Genomic DNA, 21,944 nt, shown 5'->3' on the forward strand with positions numbered 1-21,944 from the left:
TTTTAATTGTGGTTATAAAAAATATGTATTTGATTAAAATAATTAGTAGATAAATGTTTGCATACAAAATAAGATAAAAAAATAAGAATTAAAATTTATAAAATTAAAATTTTTTAAAAAATATTTATAAAGCCAATAAAAAATACATATTTAACCAAATATTGTTTTCCTTTACAGTTACATTGAAAACTAAAAACAAAAACCATCACAGTTTCAGAAGTGTCGGTCATGATGAACTTGAATCCTTGCAGTGGATTTCGCTGTAATGAGCCACAACTTAGGTAAGATGGGCCACATCACTTGGGCTTATTCTTGGAGCCTCCTCATTAATTAGGCCTCGTATTTTAGGCCACGTCAATATATATATTATTTATTTGATCTAGCAAAGAAAAATAATATCGTAAATTAATATCTCAAGGTAGTGGGCTGTGTAATAAATTGGCTTCTGGATTTAATAAAAAACATGAGAGAGAATTTCCTGTAAATAAATTGGTATACCTAAAATCTGATTATAAATCTAGCCAAAAAAAACCCTAACAAATTTAGAATTCAAGTCTTTAACCAAATGCATGTGAAGGCTTTAATTATAATACAAGGCAGAAAGTAGTTAGTTATAGGCACCACTGACAGGACTGCGCTGCTTATATCACCATTAATATATATATATATATATATATATATTCTGCAAGCAGAAGCTATGAACCAGAAACATCTTTACTTGGAACACGAGAGGAAATACCCGTGTGTATTTGTACTTTGTATCACTGTCCTCTGCTCTAGCTAGCTAATTTTGTTTTTCATTTTTAACACTATTGATATATATAGATCCAAATTTCAATATTATTTTGTGGCGTAAATTGATTCTTAAAAGATTCGAGAACGAATTGTAGCCCTCCAACCATCTTCATCTTCCCTGGACCACAAAGAATCATTACTGCATCAAATATCTCATGTGAAAACAAATCAAAGACAAAAGGATAAGAACTTGCTTTTATAGGCATCGCTGGGCAAACCAGCAACCTGTTTTTCGCCATCAATTCCATAAATTGGATCTGGACCAAGCACCATTGTTCAACCTTCGTGTCAATGATATGTACATATATATATGAGTGGTCCAGTATGCATCATGCAACGCAACTCAATTGCCTCTTTACTGTTTATTATATCTCTAGGAGTCCGAAAACAAAAGAAGAAGAAGGAAGATGCTGCAAACGGTGTCGAGTAATCCTTTCAGTAGCATAAATTTTGTGAAAAAGCATGCTTGACGTGTATGTTGTCGTTTCGTACCTGAGCCCCCACTTGAGGTTTTTTCAAGTCTTTTTTATCAATTGGATCGATCTCATTGATTAGTTAAAGTTTACAAGGACCATGCCGTGCGATATTTGCTATGTGGCTGAAAAAGGAAAGGAGTTGGGAGAGACAAAAGGTTTGGATGGAACCACGTAGTTGAAGGGACAGGAACCAGCCTGTGTCCACACACCAATTCTTCCTTGAATCTGAGGCACAGAGGCAACCACCACTTCTCTACTTCCCTATCTACTTGAATAACGACTAGTAAATAGGGTCTCCGTCCCCATGCATAGAATAATGTATGGATGGAGGAGGACTTTGAAAATCCAAATTCAATTATATTAATCTTTCCCTTCTCCTGGTATATATACTCTTTTCATCTGGAAATTTACACTAAAACATTTACGTGCGATGTTTGGATGAAAGGAAGAGGGGGGGGGGGGGGGGGAACGAGGCTATTAACATCTTTAGTAGCTTAAAAACAAAAATTGCTGGGCTTAGAAATGCAAGATTTAAAAAAAGTGAGTGAGCCAGCAGCTAATTAGTTAAGTGGTAAGGACTTAATTAAAAAATATTTATATTTTTAGTTTTAATTCTACTATTTCTATAATTCTAAACTCAAATATAAATATACTCATTGTGGATCTCGAGTTAACAAGCAATTTCTCATGGCTAAAATAGTTTTTTTATTGTTGAGAAGAAGAAAATCGAATATATATATTTTAGTTTCTATTATTTGCATTTCTAAACTCAAATAAATATATAATTAATTATAGATCTCAAGTTGATGAGTTCTTTCTACTAACTTAACTCTCGAAAATAATTGTGGATCTCTTTCACAGGTGTTTTTTTAATTTATTTATAGTTTTTTTTTTATTGCTATATTCTTATCTTTTTCTTGATTTGTTTTTTTATTTTATCTCTTAACATTTAATTTCATTTGATTTTTTATTCAGTTTTGGTCCTTGTTCTTTCAATAATTTTTTATTGTTATTTTCTTGATTTTTTTTTTCAATTTAGTTTTAATTATTTCTTTTATTTTTTTATACCATGTTTGGTTTGCATTGTAGGTGTTTTAAATTGTTTTACAATTAGATATTTTATTTTGTTATTTTTTTGTAGTTATCTTCCAATAGGGCTATTTTTTATTGAATTTTTTTTTTAAATTTATCATTTGACATTTGGTTATTGGAGGAGTCTTATAACACGGTTTGCTTAAAAAGTAATATTTATTTAATCTGTCATTATCTTAATAGTTTTTATGAAAAAAAATATCTTTAAGTTTTGTTAAAAACTAAATTATATTTTTACCGATATTAAGATTATATTTTGATTAATAAAATTAATTAATTTAATTCCAACAAATTTTCACTTGATTTAGTATTATAAAAGTACTCAAGTTAGACCAAAAAAAATTACAAGATTTTAAAATTAATCTATTAAATCAAATTTAATAACACAGATAAAAAACTATTCACATTCTTAATATCTTTTTATATTTTAAAAACTTTACCCAACATGTGTGTTGGAACGTGAATATTCAATGAACCAGTAATTAATAATTAACAAGATACGTAGTTCCCTAAGTGGCATTGCTTGTAGTTTGTGGCGACAGTGAGCGTCTTGTATGAGGAAAGAGTCAAGAATTTTATAATGACAGCATAAAAGGGAGAAGAGAAATGAAAAAATCCAAATAACAGCGTCCCTAGTTATCCATATACAACTATAGAGCTTAGGTTAAGTTCATGGAGCTAGCCTTTTATTGTTCCAAAAGCCAAAGACAAAACCTCCACATATACATCTCCACTTGATATCCTTAATGGAAAATGAAAAACTTCTCCAGTAAATTCCATCCTTATAGTCATCACCACACACAAGAATCTCAAAACCAAGAAACAAGAAAACAAAAGGAAACCATAGAGGAGGAGGAGGAAGAAGAAAGAGCAAGGTGTGAATGGGATTTCAGTCTCTCCACAATAGTTTCATCAAGCAACGATAACAACACTGCCTCCATATCAGATGCTTTAGGGGTGATCGAATTCGACCAGACGAATAGCATCATCGCCACAGGTGGAATAGCAAGAAAGATAAGGATTTATAGTCTCGAGTCTCTGTTACCGCATGAAAGTACTAGCCAAGACGTGCATGATACTATTTTTTTAGACCATGCCAGGGCTCGTGACTATTATATTTGTACCCCAGCTAAGCTTAGTAGTTTCCGATGGAAACCCAGGTCAGACGGTCGGGTTCTAGGGTCCGGAGACTACGACGGGGTGGTGATGGAATATAATCTTGAGAGGAGAATACCAATCTTTGAACGCGATGAACATGGCGGGCGAAGGGTTTGGAGTGTGGACTATTCACATTGCGATCCGACTATGGGTGCATCCGGGTCGGATGATGGAACCATGCAAATGTGGGACACACGCAGTGAGAGTGGGGAATGCGTGGCTACGGTTCAACCTAGCGTGAGACGCAGTGCCGTCTGTTGCGTGGAGTTTAATCCATTTGGTGGACCAATAGTAGCCATCGGATGTGCTGACAGCAAGGTATACGGGTATGATCTTCGAATGATGGCTAGCCCAGTATTTGTTCTTGATGGGCATAGGAAGACCGTGACATACATCAAATTTCTTGATAATGTTACATTAGTATCTGCTAGCATTGATGGATGCTTGAAGCTATGGAATTCGGACAATTCGAACGTCATTCGGACCTACCACGGGCACGTCAACAATCGGAACTTTGTTGGATTATCAGTGTGGAGGAATGGAGGCTTGTTAGGGTGTGGATCAGAAAACAATAAGGTTTTTGTGTATGACAAGAGATGGAGTGAACCAGTATGGGTTCGTGAGTCTAGCCCCATGGGCAAAGATGGGTGTGGCAGTGGGTTTGTTAGTAGTGTGTGCTGGAGGCAAGTGGGGGAAGACCAATGCACGCTTGTAACAGGAGGATCAGATGGGATCTTGCAAGTTTTTCGAGGCAAAAGGAAGACACGGACTGGATAATAAAGAAGTTTTTTTTCCAAAGGTATATCATCGTCTACTTATTTGTTTTTATACATATGGACAGAGAATTAAGTGTGTGTTTGTGTTTATATATGTATACACACACACACACAAACATACATGACTGGTCATGTTTTAAACTGCGGTTGGCTGAAAAAACATCCGCAACTTGCATAGAATGGGCTAGGGGTGAGTACTTTCAGTTTTGATTTGGTTTTGATTAAAAAAAACAACCAACTTGATTTTTTTTCTTTAGGATTTCAAACCAAAACCGGACCAAAAATGATTTAAACTAATTATTTCTGGTTTGATTTAGTTATTTAAGATTTAAAACTGGAAAAACCGATAAATGAATATGCTTCTACAAATAGACAAAAGGGTTCAACAATGACGGTAGCTTTACCGGCCTTTGTTTCTCTTCTAGATGCAACTACAAATAAATGGTCATCCCTAGAATAATACAGTAAAACAAATAAATTAAAGAAAAAAAAGGTCAATTAAAAAGTGTAAAAAGAACTAACAAGAGAAGGCAGCTAGGAAGTCACCAGGGAGTTTGATGAAAAAAAAAACCATGGCCACTCAACTGTTCAAGTTATTATGATAATGTACGGTGCATTGAACACATAACTTAATGTTTCTCAGGTCGCCTTAGCACTCTCTACAAAAGGATGAAAAGAGAAGACTAGTAAAAAAGGATGAAGAAAGAGGACTGGTAAACCTAAAACCAAGAAACTTAGAGATTGAGAGAACCAAGAGGCGGAGAGCTTGGAGGAGCAGCTTTGATTTAGAGAATAGAGATTGAAAAATGAAGATATTGATTTAGATTTAGAGATTGAGAACGGGGTTGTGATTGTGGAGGCAGGCGGCTTGTTGCTAATTGCTAGGGTTAGAATGCAATTCTTTTTATTCATAGAATCTTGGTTTTTTAGTAATTTTTAGACCGGTCCAGTTATTTTGGTTTTAGCTATTGAAAATCGAAATTAAACTGAACCAAATTTTTTTAAAAATTTTCTAATCATGTTAAATCATTTTTTTTATGATTGGGTTTTTTTGATTTTTTTAATTTTTTTTTGCTCTCTCTAACATGCAAGAGGAAAGAGAGGAATAACAATGCACATTTTGTTATAGCTAACAGGTTATTATGGAGGGGCGGAGGCAAGGGGGGCAAGCAGCCCCCCCCCCCCCATTAGGTAATTAAGTGTGAGCTGGAGGTTGCTTGCAATCTTACCAAATAGATTTGCCTTTATCTTTGTGTTTGTTCTGTCTTTTAAGTGGTTGCATTCCATGTACGGTTCCTTTCATTGACCAAGATACACACACAAACAAATTATTTTCCAATTCATTTATAATAATTTTACTTTATTTTTATGTAAAAATAAAATAAAAATGACATGGCAAAATTTGATTGATAGAATTTTTTTATTTTAAAAAGGTGGCCTTATTAACAGTAATTAAATGTAACTTTACTTTTGATTTTTTACTCTTGGCCAACGTGAAAAGAAAAAAATATAAGGTCATTACCACCTCATGTAGCCCTAATATAAATTTTGTAGCTGAAAAAAACATAAATCATGAGTAGAATTTTTCTACAAAAAGATTGAAGCAGAATCACTAATTAATTTATCTTTCATCAAATAAAACAAGTGACTTAAATTTAAAATTTATTTTTATTTTATTTTGAGATGTTTGTTAATAATTTGATGAGGTTTTTTTTTATATATAATTCTACCATTTTTTGCTCATTTTTTTCTCAAATCTGCTACTTCTACTAATTGTTTTTTGAATTCTTGTTATGGTGGTTTTTTTCTAATTAATTAGATATATTTTATTGGTTTGTTTTGATTATGCTTAGATTTTTTTTATGTTTTGTTTTAAGCAAAGCCACCAAAATTATCAATTTTTTCTCACGATATATATTTTGATTTTAGAACATGTCATCCAATCATATACCCAATCATCCAAAGTTAAAGAACATGTCATCTATTGCTGATTTATGTTAAGGATTGGTTGAAACAGAAAAATAAACAATTTATCCGCTAGTTGACAGGCTGATTCGACTTATTTTGACTCTTTCTATTTCGACAACAACTACTAAACGAGTTTTTTCAGCGATAAAGATTATTAAAACAAGACTTCGCAATCGGATGGAGGATGATTTTCTTGTAAATTATTTGATTGTCTATATAGAAAAATAAATTGCTAAAAGATTCACAATTGATATGATAATCGATTATTTTTATTTTATGAAAAAACATATAAGAATCGTTCTATATTATTTTTTGCTTTATTTCAAAGTTTATCAAACATAAATAATGCTTCGCTTTAGCTAATGTTTCTTATATATTTTGTATGTTTATATTTGATAGGTATAAAAACCAACAATATTAAAGTGATGGATACATTATGAAGATGAAATTAACTTCATTGCTTTAACTCAATTTTATATTACTCCAAACCTTTTACATTATAATAAAGTCATTATATATTTATAGTAAATTATTTAAATAAAATTAAATTATATAAGTTTTGTTTTACAATTCAATTCATGTACAATAAATAAAAATATTAAATATTATATCTTGTTTAACTCTTCTAATAAATAATTGTAGCTACGTCTTTTTATTATGAATGCAACTGATACCTGACACACCTCAGATACATCTACGCAAATTCTAGTGCTTTTTTTTTTAGTTTTTCATTGATTGTTTTTCTACCAGAGAACTCTGTGTTTAACCTTCTAGGGTTTTTTTTTTTCCTTGTGATCCACGTTTGGCCACATCCCATGATATATTAATTGAGTTTCAGGAGCCATGTGACCAAAAGAATTGAGTTGTACAATATACCTGTCTGTCTTGTACTTCACGGATAGTTTCATCTCTCATAGCCCAAATGGTCGCCGATCAATCCATATATATTGGTGAAGAGATCTATCTTTCCTGTCGTATGGTTGCTCTGGCTCCAGTATCCATTGTTCACGCACCCAATCACCAGAACTGATGATTGCTTGGCAAAATAACAAGCAATGAAAAGATTTTCAATGTCATCTTCTTCCGCTTCTCTTGTGCAAGCATGGCATGTTTTCCTTTGAAAGGATAATACTTCCCTATGATGCCACCTGTTTTTGTTCTTGATTCTCTCTCTACGGGTTTATATTAAGAGTGTGTTTGGTATTGCGGTAGCTGTTGTGGTTATAATTTGAAGAAAATTGTTTTATAAAAAATACTTTTAATTGAGGTTGGTTTGAAAAAATAGGTGTTTAGTTAAATTGTGGTTGAAATTGAGGTTGAACAAAAAATAGTTTAATGTGTTTGGTTAAGAATGCTTTTGAAATTGAGGTTATAAAATAATTTTAAAAAATATATATTAATATTGATGATTTTTAATTTAAATATTGTGAATTTAACTATTGCTATTACATCATGAAATAAATCATGTTTAATATAAAATATTTTTTATTATTCCATAAAATCATCTACAATTCTATTACGTGTAAAATACATCCGATAAGAACTAAAGTTTCCATAATTTTTTTAGACCGCAATGTATGTGAACAGTGTACTAATACACACTGTTCATGTTAAGTACAAGAACCATGCAAGAAAAGCAGCCTCCAGTTGCTTCTTTTAATCCTGCATTTCAAATACAAAAATTAATGGGTCCATGAATAGTAATAAGTGATTTTTCTTTTACCAAACACTTAACTCTTAACTCCTGCGTTTTACTTTAAACTCAATTTTTAACGCGTAAACAATTGGGTGCTTTTGTGTTGCAGATATATTCCTTTGGGTCTTTGAGCCTGTTTGTCTAAGTGGTAGCGTTTGCGTTTCTTGAAAACGCACTAATATACATGTTTGGTTACCACATGCTTGCAAAAATCTAAGACATGGGTCCCACCATTTATTGAGGCAGGATCGTGATTTTTAAAAAGTAGTAAAATCCTGCTTCTTGCAAGTTTAACCACAGGTTGAACTTTCTAGAGATAACAGAGAAGAGAAATTTATCAGCTTATCATTTTCTCTTTTGTTGCTCCTCTCGTCCGTTCTTCGCATCTCTTCACTGCATACAACAACCCTACAGGAAAACCATTAGTGCTACACGACAAACAACAATTAAACTAATGGTTGCGTGTCTTTCTACAAGAAACCATTGAATTATGAGGAAAACACAAGGAGGCAAAGGAAGGGGGCATGAAAGAGTTAGAAATGCAGGGCAGTTGTAAAGCCATTAATGTCTATATAAAGACTAAGTTTGGTCAATATTTATAGTGGAACTCTTTTTCAATGGGTTTGAACATGTATTCCATGATATTTTACTGGCTGTAATATTTTTTTACGTGATTGTTTATTAATATTATGAATGAAGTTTTTATAAGTAATTATACCATAATATTAAATTGAAAAATAATTTTTAATCAAATACATTAAATTACTTTTTGTTCAATCTTAATTTCAACCACAGTTTTAACCAAACATATATTTTTCCAAACCAACCACAACTAAAAGTACTTTTTATAAAACTACTTTTTTAAAACCACAACCACAACAGCTACCACAATACCAAACACACTCTTTGTCTTCTTCTTATTTTTCTAGAGTTGTAGAGATATGGATTTATCTTGATTTTGATGTTGGTGATATATCATCCCCCCTAATTTGTAGAGGGAGAGATATAGCTTTATTAAGAGCTTGTAAGTTCAAATCCGTATATAACTCGCGCAGCACAAGGAGATAATTGTGAACAAAATTATATATTAATTGAAATAAAACTATTTTTTAGAGTTACAATTATAATTTAATATAATACTTAAGAAAGAAAATAACCATTAAGAAAAAAAAAAAAAGGTTTGCCCTGGATTTGTGGCCGTGTATGAATTCTCTGAAACGTCCCATCTACCCGATATTTAAGTTGATAGCGACAGCCACGAACTTTCCCATTAATATTCTGTCTCTTCGTCCTTTAGTAATTTTTTTAAAGAATATTTTATATTTAAAAATATATTAAAATAATATTTTTTATTATTAAAATTAAAATTTTTAATTTTTACGTCAGTATTTAAAATAATTTAAAATAAAAATATAAAGAGATATAATTGTATCATAAAATTAATACAGGGTAAAACACATTGCGGCTAAAAAAAACAAAACAAAGTGCACCTTAAAGTGGCAAGAAAAATTAAGAGGGCACGTATATCATTCTTAAAAAAGGAGCACATATATGATTTTGAAAATTATTAGATCTTTTTTCTATATAACAAAAAAAAAACATTTTTAATGAGATTCTTGTAAATAATATCAAGTAGTTAGTTATTTATTTATTTTAATTTATATGAGACTATATAAAAACAGGTGTCAAAACACTAGTAATTACTAGACTAACTTGAGAAAATATACATCAAAACTTGTCTTGTTAGCTGAAAACAAAATTGTAGTTTGGTGCATTAGGTTGACCAGAAACAGCAAGGTTGACTTGGCAATCCACGAGATCATCCAGCCTGCGCACGTAACACATGAAATATTCCTCAAAACTCGTATCATGATGCTATGCCATCTCACTCGTTATAATATTCATATGGGATTAATTTGAGTTATGATCTCAATATAATTTTCTAAGTATATATAAAAATATAAAGAAGTATGATTTTCACTATATTAACATGTACTCAAAGGTTTTGTTATTTACTGCAGTAATGAACAATAAGATATCAAGATTCTTTTCACTTTGATCCCTTGATTTTTACAAGTTAATCATATTGATTCACATTGTTTTTTTTATCTTTTATTTTAATTAATTTATTTTATTAGTTTCATCCTTCAACATTTAACAAATAATAATATATTATCACTCTATTTCTTCATCCATTTCATGTTAAAAAAGAATCAAGCTGCTAGAATTTTAGGAAAATTAGACTAATAATTGCCATTTCCTTTTTTTGGGTTGTGATTTTCATTTTTCCATTCCATCACATTGGGCCTAGCCGGGCTGAGGTAGGAGTTATAACCTTAATCATTTGGAGTTATAATAACAGGCCCAAATCAGAGCCCGTTAGCAGAAATTAGCAAACTACTATACTAACAAACCCCAAAATTAATTTTGGTTAATTTTAAAAATCGCACTCTCTAATCTCATACTACTACTCCCCTCCCTCTGCTCTCTCTTTTTGGTTTGCTAAGCTGAACGATCTACAAAGAGGGAAACACAGCTTCAACTCACAGAGAAACACCAAAGCCAGAAGCTTTTGGCAATATAAAGGGAGAAGAAGTTGGGTTATAAACAGAGGGAGAGATGGTAGGGGCAGGGTCAGCGGTGGTGAACACGTACCCTTTATCGAGCTACACATTCGGTACTAAAGAACCCAAGATGGAGAAAGACACTTCTGTGGCGGATCGCCTTGCTCGCATGAAAGTCAAGTAAAAAGATAACAACCCTTTTGTTTTTTTTTGCTTCTTTTGGAGTTTTGGTGGTTGAATTTTTGGAATTCCTTAAGAAAATCCCAGATAAACCCTAGATTTATTGGTTTAGTAAAACCCAACATGGAAAGTTTGATTCTTTGTTTTGTTATTGACAGTTATATGAAAGAGGGGATGAGGACCAGTGTCGAAGCTATTTTGCTGGTAATGTTTTTGTTTTATCTTCATTCCTTTGTAACTAGTTTTTGTGTTTGAAATGTGTTATAATTGTTAAATTTTGTAAAATGAAGCTGTTTATGATTGTGTTTTGCAATTCTACTAGCTTTGATTGTGTTTGTAGTTTGTTAGTTTGAAAGGTTTGACTGTGTTTCTAGTGTTAGTAGTGTGAGAATATAATCTTTGATTGTGTTTTGCAATTATACTAGCTTTGATTGTGTTTGTAGTTTGTTAGTTTGAAAGGTTTGATTGTATTTCTAGTGTTAGTGTGAGAACATAATCTTTGGTTCACTTGAAATGAAGACAAGAATTGTCCAGCCATTTTCTGTTAATGGTACTTATTCATAATGACCTCTCTTTCTCTCTGATTACCGAACAATATATTTTCCCTTGTTTTCTTTGACAATTCGAGGGCCTTTTGCAAAAAAAAAGAAAAAAAAGAAAATTTTTGGGAATAATTTCTATAGATAAATGTTAGATTCATACCATGTGGAGCAAGTCATGCTGTTATAATTTGCCTCTAGGATAGCTCAATGTCTTAATTTAGGTGGTTGAAATATGTCTTCTATCCAATATCGATAAGAATTTCTTTGATGTAGATGCTTATGTCGTGTCATGTCTTCTTTTAAGTCTTTTATATCTGTTCTGTTTGCGATAGCAACTTGTTGTTGCCATGTCTTCTATATAACTCAATTTCTTCTCCGTGATCTTGTACTTATCGACCTTAATCACTCATGGCCTCGTCTGTGATAGCTCCATACATCTTTTTTCTAATTATTATGATCTGTGTCTCGGTTGTGCAATATATTATCATCTTGCAGGTACAGGAACACAATCATCCTCACATACTTCTTCTGCAAATTGGAAACACATTCTGCAAACTTCCAGGTGGGCGTTTGAAGCCTGGAGAGAATGGTATATTTTTCCTCTTCTCTTTGTATTATCTTTCAATTTTGTAAGATATATCCCTTCATTATGTTTGTAGTGGAATAAGCTCTTTCTGTATCACTGTTTGGGATATTTCTGTTTTATTCCGCCCGGTCTTATGTAACAGAAATTGAGGGTTTGAAAAGAAAGCTGACGAGCAAGCTTGGAGCTAATTCACCTGCTCTTGTGCCAGACTGGCAGGTAACTTTTTTGGGCTATCTTCAGTTGTAAGTGTTAACTCATGAAGACAACTTTAAGGAACTGATACCTGTAGGTGTAAACTTAAGGAGAATATGATTGGATTCATGAAAAAAAATTAAAAAAATGCACAAAAAAAAAAATGCATCTGTGGTGCATGTTTTTGATAAGTTGCATTTTCTTCCCTGCATTTCATGGTGATAGAACTTCTGCTAGGAACTTATCCTGAAAAAATTGTTAATGCCTTGGAGGGCATCGTCCCCATGATTCTGTGTGCCCATAGATGCTCTTGAGTTATTTTCTGATGCATATTTTGCCACATGTCATTTGCTTGCAGATTGGTGAATGTGTGGCTACCTGGTGGAGGCCAAACTTTGAAACCATTATGTATCCATATTGCCCTCCCCACATAACAAAGCCCAAGGTAACCAAACTATGAATATTCTTAGCTTACGTGGATCTTTCTTTTTTCTTTTTTCTCCATATGTTGTATATGCAATGCTCATCCATTTCTTTCTCCGGTCTTGGTAATGCAGGAGTGCAAGAAACTTTATCTTGTTCACTTATCTGAAAGGGAGTACTTTGCAGTGCCAAAAAATTTGAAACTGCTTGCTGTGCCATTGTTTGAACTCTATGATAATGTGCAGGTATGATCACATGGATTGTTCATCGACTGAGTTTAGAGTTTGATCTGATTTTGCAATTGTCTGAGATGTTTTTATGGTTTTGAATGCTATATTGTCTTTGCTTTAACTAGTTTATGTGTAAAAAATGAATTTTTTTGAATCAAGGGGTAATGGTCCAACTAATTCAGAAACTGAGGCTTCAGCTTTGATGAGTTGTATGCATATAAAGAGTAATGTACTAGTCTGGTGAAGATGCATCGTGAAGATTTACCTAGGCAAACTTTATCCTGTGATATTTTTTTTGCCCGCCCTCCCCTTCCTCCACTTAGTAACCTCTATTCTCCTGCTTGTAAGATGGTGAAAACTGATTTCTTCCTCGCATTTTCCTAGTCAGGTTTCTGAAAAAACAGTCATGATTTTCTAGTATGCCTTTTTAAATCAATGATTTTATAGTATTTCTTCTTACAATATGCTGCTTACTTGATGCAGAGATATGGACCAGTTATATCAACCATTCCTCAACAACTCTCAAGATTCCAGTTCAACATGATTACTACTGCTTGAACTTTGCGAGGATTTGAGAAGTTGTGATAGTACTTGATTCGAGGAGGCTATTGGCAACAGACAGCATGAGTATCAACATTACTTTAGAACAGACTTTTAATTTGGTTTAGACTGGATGTCCAGAAGTTGTGCTGTGTGGATCTCATAACCGTTGATGTTAAGATTTATTTTGGACCCTTATCTTCATGGGTTTAGGTTATTTGCTAATTAGATCTCTGTCTTATGATTTACAAGTTAAATAGTCACGATCCAGAATGGTAGGGTGCTATGTGGCTGGAAGTGCGCAGCAGAATTTTCCCAGCGGCATTGAGTATACAGCCATTGTATGGGGTAGTAAGATGGGAAACGATGGTCCTATTTTGTCTTTAAAATCTTCATTTTGGTGTAATGTTTGTGATTTCTTGTACGTGGTTGTAACTTGTAAGCCCAAGATTTTTTGATTGAATCAAGAAGGGTCTTGCATTTCTCAAACTCTAAATCACCTAAATTAGAACATTGCTGACAAAACAGAAACAAAATTACAGCCATCTGGGGCCGCACCTTCTGGTTGCATTTAGACAAAAAAGATCCGAACTCTCTGCAAATTTCCCATGCCTGGCATGGCTTGAAATCATCGAATCCTACGAATCCACATTCCTCCGTGACGGTGTCTCAAAAAGGCTCCTAGCTGTTTCAAGATCATTCGTATCAGCATGTGCTCCCATCATCGAAGTCAGTGAAATAGCCTTCATCTCCGGCATTCGCGACTTCTCTAAACTCGGCATAGCCTGAAATCATAGAATTGCAATAAACAATCTCTCTTTCGGGCATTAATATCAAACAACACTCTCGCCGACTTGACATCACCTATATTTACTTAATTAGTCTACCGTTTGATTCTATAATTCTCCGGTCATACACACAAATCATAAAAGAATCTTGCAAGCATCATCTAACTTGCAAGTATTAGCTAAACCCACATCAAAAGAAGCCGGCATTTTCAAGCACATGTTAAAAAGCGATTTGGCAACCACATAGATCCCCTCAAATCTAGGCTTTAAAATCTAAATTAACCCATTCAAATTTCAAACACAATAATATAAAATATTAAAATATAATTTTAAAATTTAAATATTTTTATTCAGTAATTATTAGATTGTTAGTCCGTGCTATACCGTGGGTTAGATTAATTTTTTTAATATAAATCAACACGAGTTAACTCACAAAATCCTTATTCTTAGTTCTGAGACTATAATAATTTTATAAAAAACAAATTGAAACTGATAATAAGGCTTAATTTATAATTAACTAAATTTTAAAAATATTGAATGATGAAACTAAAAATAAAATTATCAACTTAAAAAATAGATAATTTTTTTTTGAATCAATAGGATTAACTTGTCGAATTTGTAACATGAGTTATGAAATTAAAATAACTATAGAAAAACAAAACATAACAAATTATAAAGTTTAATTTCTAATAAACCAAATATATAAAGTATGAAACTAGAGAAAAAAAATATTTTTTTAAAAAAATGCAAAATAAAAAACACTATTCATAGAACAAAATAATAGAAGAAATAGAACTGAAATGTCTTGACAAGAATTTGATCAAAAAAATCCAGAATATGTCAATATCACGAGAGAGATAAAATTTATTATGGCTTAATATATATTGGCGATTCTAGACGGATCCAAATAAAATTAACAACCTTTGTTTAAATTTAGCGGTGTGGTGGAATACTAGCCATCGAAGTCTGTTGTTAATAATTGGATGATGTATTATTGCAAGTCTTTATTAATTAATTATTGTCATTCAAGACGTGGGATTATTATTTTCTTTCCTCAATTCATTGGCCATAATTAATGAATATTATACTATATATCTACTCAACGTCTGCCTTTAAGGATTAGAAACAAAATATATATAAAAAAAAAAGAAGAAGAAAGAGAGAAAATAATTTAAAAGGACCAAGTAGCGATGTGAATCAATTAATATTTTTTAATTAAATTTTATCATGCAAATATGTTAATTTTCCTGTTTAAATAAGCAAGCTAACAAGAGAGGGACAGTAAGATACACGTGGATTAATTGGACTTGCATCATCAATCTCTACTTAACACTGTGATTACGATAATTTGTAGTGATTATCACTAATATCTAAACTAATTACAGTTTTATAACTCAAATTGCTCGAGGATCTACCAAATTTCGTCCTCCAACTTGGATAACAAAATGTAATTACCGTGCTAATTGTTATAATTGTGAAGTCTATTGCTAACTTGGTATCCACATCATGCTAATTGTGTGGGTTTGGCTCATCATGCTATCAACCTCAGTAGATGAGATCATTGTTGATGTATCAATATATTTTTTAAAATCTATTTTTAGTCTAAGTTTTTTCTAGAAAGTTTAAAGATAGGGTAGTAATCTAATGATAGATATGTGGGGCTTTCAATATCTTTAGATTTGATAGAATATCCTATCCCGATAATATGCGTCTAGCTCATTTCTAGGCTCAGTATCCTTGGACGTGGTTAAGAGTAGAACTCAAGTGGTCATGGATCTAGCAAACTATCAAATCTAATATTCTTGAGTTTAGTTATTTCTTGAGTTTAAGTGGATATAGATCCGGCGGGCTGCCACACCCATTGCCTGTGACTTTGACATCTTGTAAAGCTAAAATGGGTATGGGTTTAACAATCATTATATGCTCAATGTTGGACCATAAAACATCGTTTGTTTATTTTATGAGTTTTAATATAAATTGTTAGTATCAATGATATTGATCTCCATACACCCACGTATGTATAAAAGTCTTTTAGGGATTTATTATATTTCCATCATCATTAATATTGTGTAAGATATATTTACTCTTTATTAATATTTTATAAGAGATATTTGTCTCACTTAATGTTGTGTAAGATATATTATACTTTATCAATGCTATTAGGAGGAAATAACTTTTCAACCCCTCTATTCTGCAAAATGACAAGTTTCAAGGGCTATAAATATATCTTATTTGCTGCAATTCCTTACTTAAAGTTATCGATTTTATCATATGAAAGTCTTTAAACCTCGTCAAAAGATATTATTTTGTATATGTTAAATCTTCTACCACTAACCATTTATTTTTTGAGCTCTGGAAAATGAATATATGATTACCCACAATCCAAACACTAAAAACCTCATTTATAAGCATATTAGATTTTAAAACAACTATCACATGTATATTTAAGTTTTTAGGGATATCTTTGTCAATGCTATTGAATATGAATAAGGTATTTCGTAAGAAAATAGTTGTGAATGAATATGCATGTTATTTTAAAATATTATAATAGAGTAAATATATATGGATTTATATATAAATTTAACAAATAAAATAAAAATATTAATTTTTTTAATTTATATAGTGCATGTGTATACATGAGTGTATAAATATTTGTAGTGTAACTGTGTAGGTGGTAATGTAGTGTATGATATTTTCAATAGAAAATATATCAAAATATTTTTTTTAATTTTTACATTAACATATTAAAATCATAAAAAAAATTTATAAAAAATTAATTTAATATTTTTTTAAATAAAAATTTTTAAAAAAATACTTAAAAAAAGGAGTTTCAAATTCGCTTAACATGGCAGTGGAAAAAAAGAGAGGATGGTTTGCCGGTACTGTAGCTTTAGAGTATGACAATTTATAAATGAAAGATTAATTAGTGGTTGTTGATGATGTAAAGTCTTAATTACTTAATTTAGATTATTTTTTTTGTTTTGTTTTGATGAATGAGACCAAGATTTCAGCCGTTTAGAGAAAGGCTACGTAAGACTAATAAGAATTATTGAATTTGATAATCGAGATTGCTTCCATTTCATTTAAAAGATTTAATTTTTGTAATGCGAGGTTATATAATTGAATATCTCTTTTATTATTTATATCTTTATATTTAACTGATAAGTAATATATTCACATCAAATACGAAAGAAGTTTAATTATAATTAATAAATGATTATTATATTTCTCGACTTGAAGTGTGATTATAACATATATACAATGATTGTTGGTTTATAATTTTATAAATGTTATAGAAGTTGACATTTTAGATTTATTCACTCAATTAAAGTGCTGTATGACTCAGATCGTACGGACTTGCATAATCTCAAAAACATATACAATGATTTTTTTTTAAATGAAAATAATGCTAATTTTTCCAAAAATAGCTTCTTCAAAATCACTTCCTGAAAATGTCATGGAGATGCATTGAACTATTCGGACCTATTATTGGAGCTGTAAATCCAATTAATGAATGATATTTTTTTTAACAAAAGAATTAATTTGATGTAAAATTAGGTATTAACTCTTTACATAATCACAGCGACCATTACTTCAATGACATACATGGTTTTCGTAATAAAAGGGGAAAAAAGAAAAATAAGATTTCAAGTTTAAAGTTTCTTAAAAATCAATCAAGATTATTTGTAATTAATAAAAGAAAAAAAAACAAGCCTACCATAACCATATAAGAGTTTTTATCTCATATGTTTTAATTGAATAATTTTAAAATTAAAAGTTTTTACAAGGATATTTTAGAAATAAAATTAATAAATATTATCTCTAGAGACATGTTCCTTCTATATAATCTGTTTTAGAAGTATAGAAATTCACTTTAAAATTCTTCCAAAGACAAATTTATTTTTATGTCTATTTGTATCTTTTCAATCAAACATATTTTTGTCTTTAATGTTTTCGTCATTTCTATCCGAGAACAGTAACCAAATGTTATCTAAAAGACTAATTTGTATTCGTGGTAACTTCTTTGTTTTTTTGCCCAATCATAAAGAAAAAATTGTTTTGTTAATCAAATATCTTTTGTCTTTTTCATTCAACCCCACATATAATTATGTTTCAAATCTTGATTTTGTAGAGTTAAAATAACCTACTATTCATTCATGGAGACCTAATTTCTATTTATTTTTACATGAAAAAATCCATCACAATGCTAAACACACACTAAGTCAGCTAACCATGTGAAATCTAATTAAGAGAGTTCCTTCACAAAGATGAAAGAAAGGATTAATGTATTTAAAAGTTAAAGTTAAAGAACCAATATAAACCATAGTTTCTGAATCCGACCTGGTGGTCGATCCGGTATAAAAACTAGGTCACCCGAGTTATATAAAAAAAAATCTAATGCAACACTTATAGAAAATACCTAGCTAGTTACAGTGCAACACTTATATAAATCAAATTTAAATTTTAACCAACAACATAAATTTAATTCAATATCTGAAACACAAACCAAATATAAATTCTAAAATATTTAAAACAAAGCATAAAAAAACATAAATTCTAAATCAATAACATATTCACTTTTGTTGAATGAACGAATTAAGTTCTTCGGTTTTTATGGAAGCAAGATTTGAATCAAATGTCGATGCTCGTCAACGCCTAATAAAACATTATCATGCTCCTTTGTAACTTCATCATCACAATCATCTTGAATCTCATTAATACTTATGAAATTTACATTTAAAACACAATTAACAAATAAATATTATGTGATTAAAAATACTTTGTTTCAAATAATATTTTTCACTAAATGATCAATTATTAATTATCATCATCTAAAGTATCTTGTATGGTTATTGTTGATAGATCATGGTGAAAAACTCTCTACTTCTTCAGTTATCAAAATTGACAGGTCATCTTCTACTACCTAATTTTCAATGTTACAAATTATCTCAAAATTAATTATATCATAATTTTGTCCTTACCAATAATTCCTACATATTCATATATATATATATATATATATATATATATATATATATATATAAAACAGTCGGGTCTCACCCGAGTCTACTAAGTCCTGGGTAGACTAAGTTTTGTCAGGCTAAGTACTTGACTGGTTTTTTCTTTAACCTAACTCAACCCAGGCTAGGGTTTCAGATCGACCCGTCGAACCAAGCCGAGTTTTAGAACTATGTTATAGAAAATAATTGGATTGAAGGGTTGATATAACAATCTATCTACCAACATAATATTTTATGTGTTTAATGCTGAAAAATAATAAAAGATCAAAAAACCAAGAAAAAGGAACATGAAGGGCAGCCGGGAAAGATTCTCACAGGCGGCAGCCTAGGAAACCCAAGAAAAGCCGAGGTTAACAGGGGTACAAGGCGAGAGAGAGAGAGCGGTCAAGGGGTGGCTTGAATTTGATAAACAAGACTACAGGGAACAAAGAGCTTAATCATTGTGCCTTCGAATAAATTTCTAACACGTGCCCCTTTTACGAGTCCAATTTCTTAACGGTATGGCCTCATCATTTCATTACTTTTTTGTCTGTTGTTTTTTTTTTTAATATTTCTTAAGGGTCACTTACTAATTAATACGACTAATGACATGGTTTAGTGTTAATTAAGATCGCTTGAAAATTAATCAAATCACATTCCACCACATTGCATCTCTCCAATGAGCAGGCGGTTTTTCATGTAATATATTTTAATAATTGATTAATCCCAGTATTTATACGACTATCATTTTATGATTATACTTTATTCATCATCATGTCGAGTCATTAAATATTTGGGATTAAAAAAATTGAAAAGAAAAATAAAATATCATTTAAAGGATATATAATATACGCTATGTGGAAGGGAAGCATGTCGATGGTCTTCAAGATGGGTTAATAAATCTAAATGATTAAGAAGTGTCACCAAAGAGAATATTACTCTTGTTGCTATTATGAATAGCAGAGGACATGAAATTAAGTGTATACGCACATATGTACATGTACGTACTTTAATAAATTAAAATACCTTTTTGGGTATGTGAATAGATATATAGAAACCAATTGTTAATGTATAGTTTATCATGTACCTTTTTCATTCATTCTCCTTTTGCTGGTGGCATGTATCTCATGCCTAATAATCCAAGGTATTAGTGGCTGATACATACAAAAAAATTTTATTGATGATTTTGAGAACTCTTCAATATTTTAATAATTATTTTTTTAAAAAAAAATTCATTGATATTTTATAAAGAAATACTCTGAAATATATCTTAAATATTAGTAATGAGATATAAATATCTTTTATATATATATAAACACATTCTTCCATCAATGTTATCTTTACAAAGAGTAGTTCGTCAAAATCATGCTAGCTTCTCTTTTTCTTATTTTTTCTATTTTTCCGACACAATACTATTTTCTGATAAAGCTATTTTCTTTTCCAAAAAGTCACAAAGGCTATTTTATTAGCAAGCCAATTAGGCTATAACTTACTGGCAAACAAACCATATTAATTAATTGTTAAAATGGTCAAAGCATAGGAGTCTAGAAACTCTCAGCACAAAAAGAAATCTATATATATATATATATATTAAATAGTTGTAGCATTTTTGGACTATTTCTTATAGGGCATCTGCATTTGTGCATTTATTATGATTTTTCCCCTCATAATTTAATAAACTTTATATATGAGTGGAAAATCCCACATCCATCCATCGGGAATAAAAAATCTAAATTATGCACATGTAAAGATAAATTTATAACTCAACAATTTAGATTTCTGTATTGAAAATATACAAAGATATATCCAGTTAGATTCTTGTATGCATACCACACACACACACTTATATATATAGACACACACACACACACCATAGTATATGGTATGTATACAAGGATTTAGTATATCTCAATTGTTTTTTTTTTAAAAAAAAAATATTAGAAAAATGACCTAGTATATTTTGATGGACTTGTTTCGTCTACCCTGATAAGGGGTCAAGAGAGGAGCTGGATTAAAGTATCAGCATCTTGTTTTTACCAACTTTTTATGATATTTTAATTTACCAAATCATCAATTGACAAGTGATAGTAACGAAGATTTAATCGCATAAAATTAAGAAACTAACTTGTCACAGCCAATTAGCTAGTCAATCATCGATAAAAAAAACTTAATTAACAAATTAATGCAAAGATCTTAGGACAAGTCTTTTTAAACAGACTACAGATTCGTGTGATGGATGTCATCACCTCCTTATTTTTCTTTTTGAAGGACTCCCTCCCTCCTCCTGATTTCTCTTCCTTTTCTTTTGTGAAATCATCTGGCCCGGCCTCTATATTCCAGTAATGAATGGCTTTAATTAGATCCCCATCATCACGTACCACACACCCTTTAAAAACTGTGAGATCGATGATTTAACCTTGTTATCAATGGTGAAGAAGACGACGTACGGCGTTATCATGACCAATAAAAGTGACAGAACCAAAATTACAATCATTTAACAGAAACTGAGAATAAACAGACAGTCGAGTAATTAGTGAGCTTACAAAATTATGGTAATGAGTAACATTGGTAAATATATATGACCCATGATTTCATTCTCTCTCTTGTAGAGGAGAAACCAATCTCTCTTAAAAATGCAAACCATTTAAATAATTAATTAATATATGATTTCAGTACTATTTTTTTTATTGAAAAAAAAATACAGGCTTGGGTGGCATATAAACCACCATGTATTTGGCAATAATTCAACCGCAAATATCATCATTAATTAATATCCTATACTAATTCTACCCGTCTTCTGTCTTATAATAGTCAATTAACTATTCATATTTTGGCACGTGTAACAAAAAATTCTTGCAGAACGTATCATATTCCCGTGGCCATCTGTTAAATAGGAGATTCCTCGTGATTAAAAAAAATAAATAAAAGGATAATTGGA

General features: G+C 30.9%; 2 protein-coding genes across 3 annotated transcripts; both read left to right on the top strand.

Annotated features, from left to right (window-relative positions):
* Window positions 1-2,967: 2,967 nt before the first annotated feature.
* Window positions 2,968-5,729, top strand: LOC133675512 (WD repeat-containing protein RUP2-like). 2 transcript variants are annotated; one of them, XM_062096916.1, is made up of 2 exons: window positions 2,968-4,320; window positions 5,427-5,729. In XM_062096916.1, exon 1 carries the CDS (start codon window positions 3,117-3,119, stop codon window positions 4,296-4,298), a length of 1,182 nt encoding a protein of 393 aa, XP_061952900.1. In that variant the 5' UTR covers window positions 2,968-3,116; the 3' UTR covers window positions 4,299-4,320; window positions 5,427-5,729. The 2 variants fall into 2 exon arrangements, with proteins under 2 accessions (XP_061952900.1, XP_061952899.1); XM_062096915.1 differs by lacking the exon at window positions 5,427-5,729 and adding an exon at window positions 4,941-5,335.
* A 4,671-nt stretch (window positions 5,730-10,400) lies between these two features.
* Window positions 10,401-13,707, top strand: LOC133675029 (pre-mRNA cleavage factor Im 25 kDa subunit 2). Its single transcript, XM_062096294.1, has 7 exons — window positions 10,401-10,705; window positions 10,864-10,909; window positions 11,743-11,836; window positions 11,976-12,049; window positions 12,384-12,470; window positions 12,583-12,693; window positions 13,162-13,707. The coding sequence occupies exons 1-7, from the start codon at window positions 10,581-10,583 to the stop codon at window positions 13,234-13,236; spliced, it is 612 nt and encodes a 203-aa protein (XP_061952278.1). The 5' UTR covers window positions 10,401-10,580; the 3' UTR covers window positions 13,237-13,707.
* The last annotated feature ends 8,237 nt before the right edge of the window (window positions 13,708-21,944 follow it).

The sequence above is a fragment of the Populus nigra genome, chromosome 16 (assembly GCF_951802175.1).
Source record: "Populus nigra chromosome 16, ddPopNigr1.1, whole genome shotgun sequence".
Taxonomy (NCBI): domain Eukaryota; kingdom Viridiplantae; phylum Streptophyta; class Magnoliopsida; order Malpighiales; family Salicaceae; genus Populus; species Populus nigra.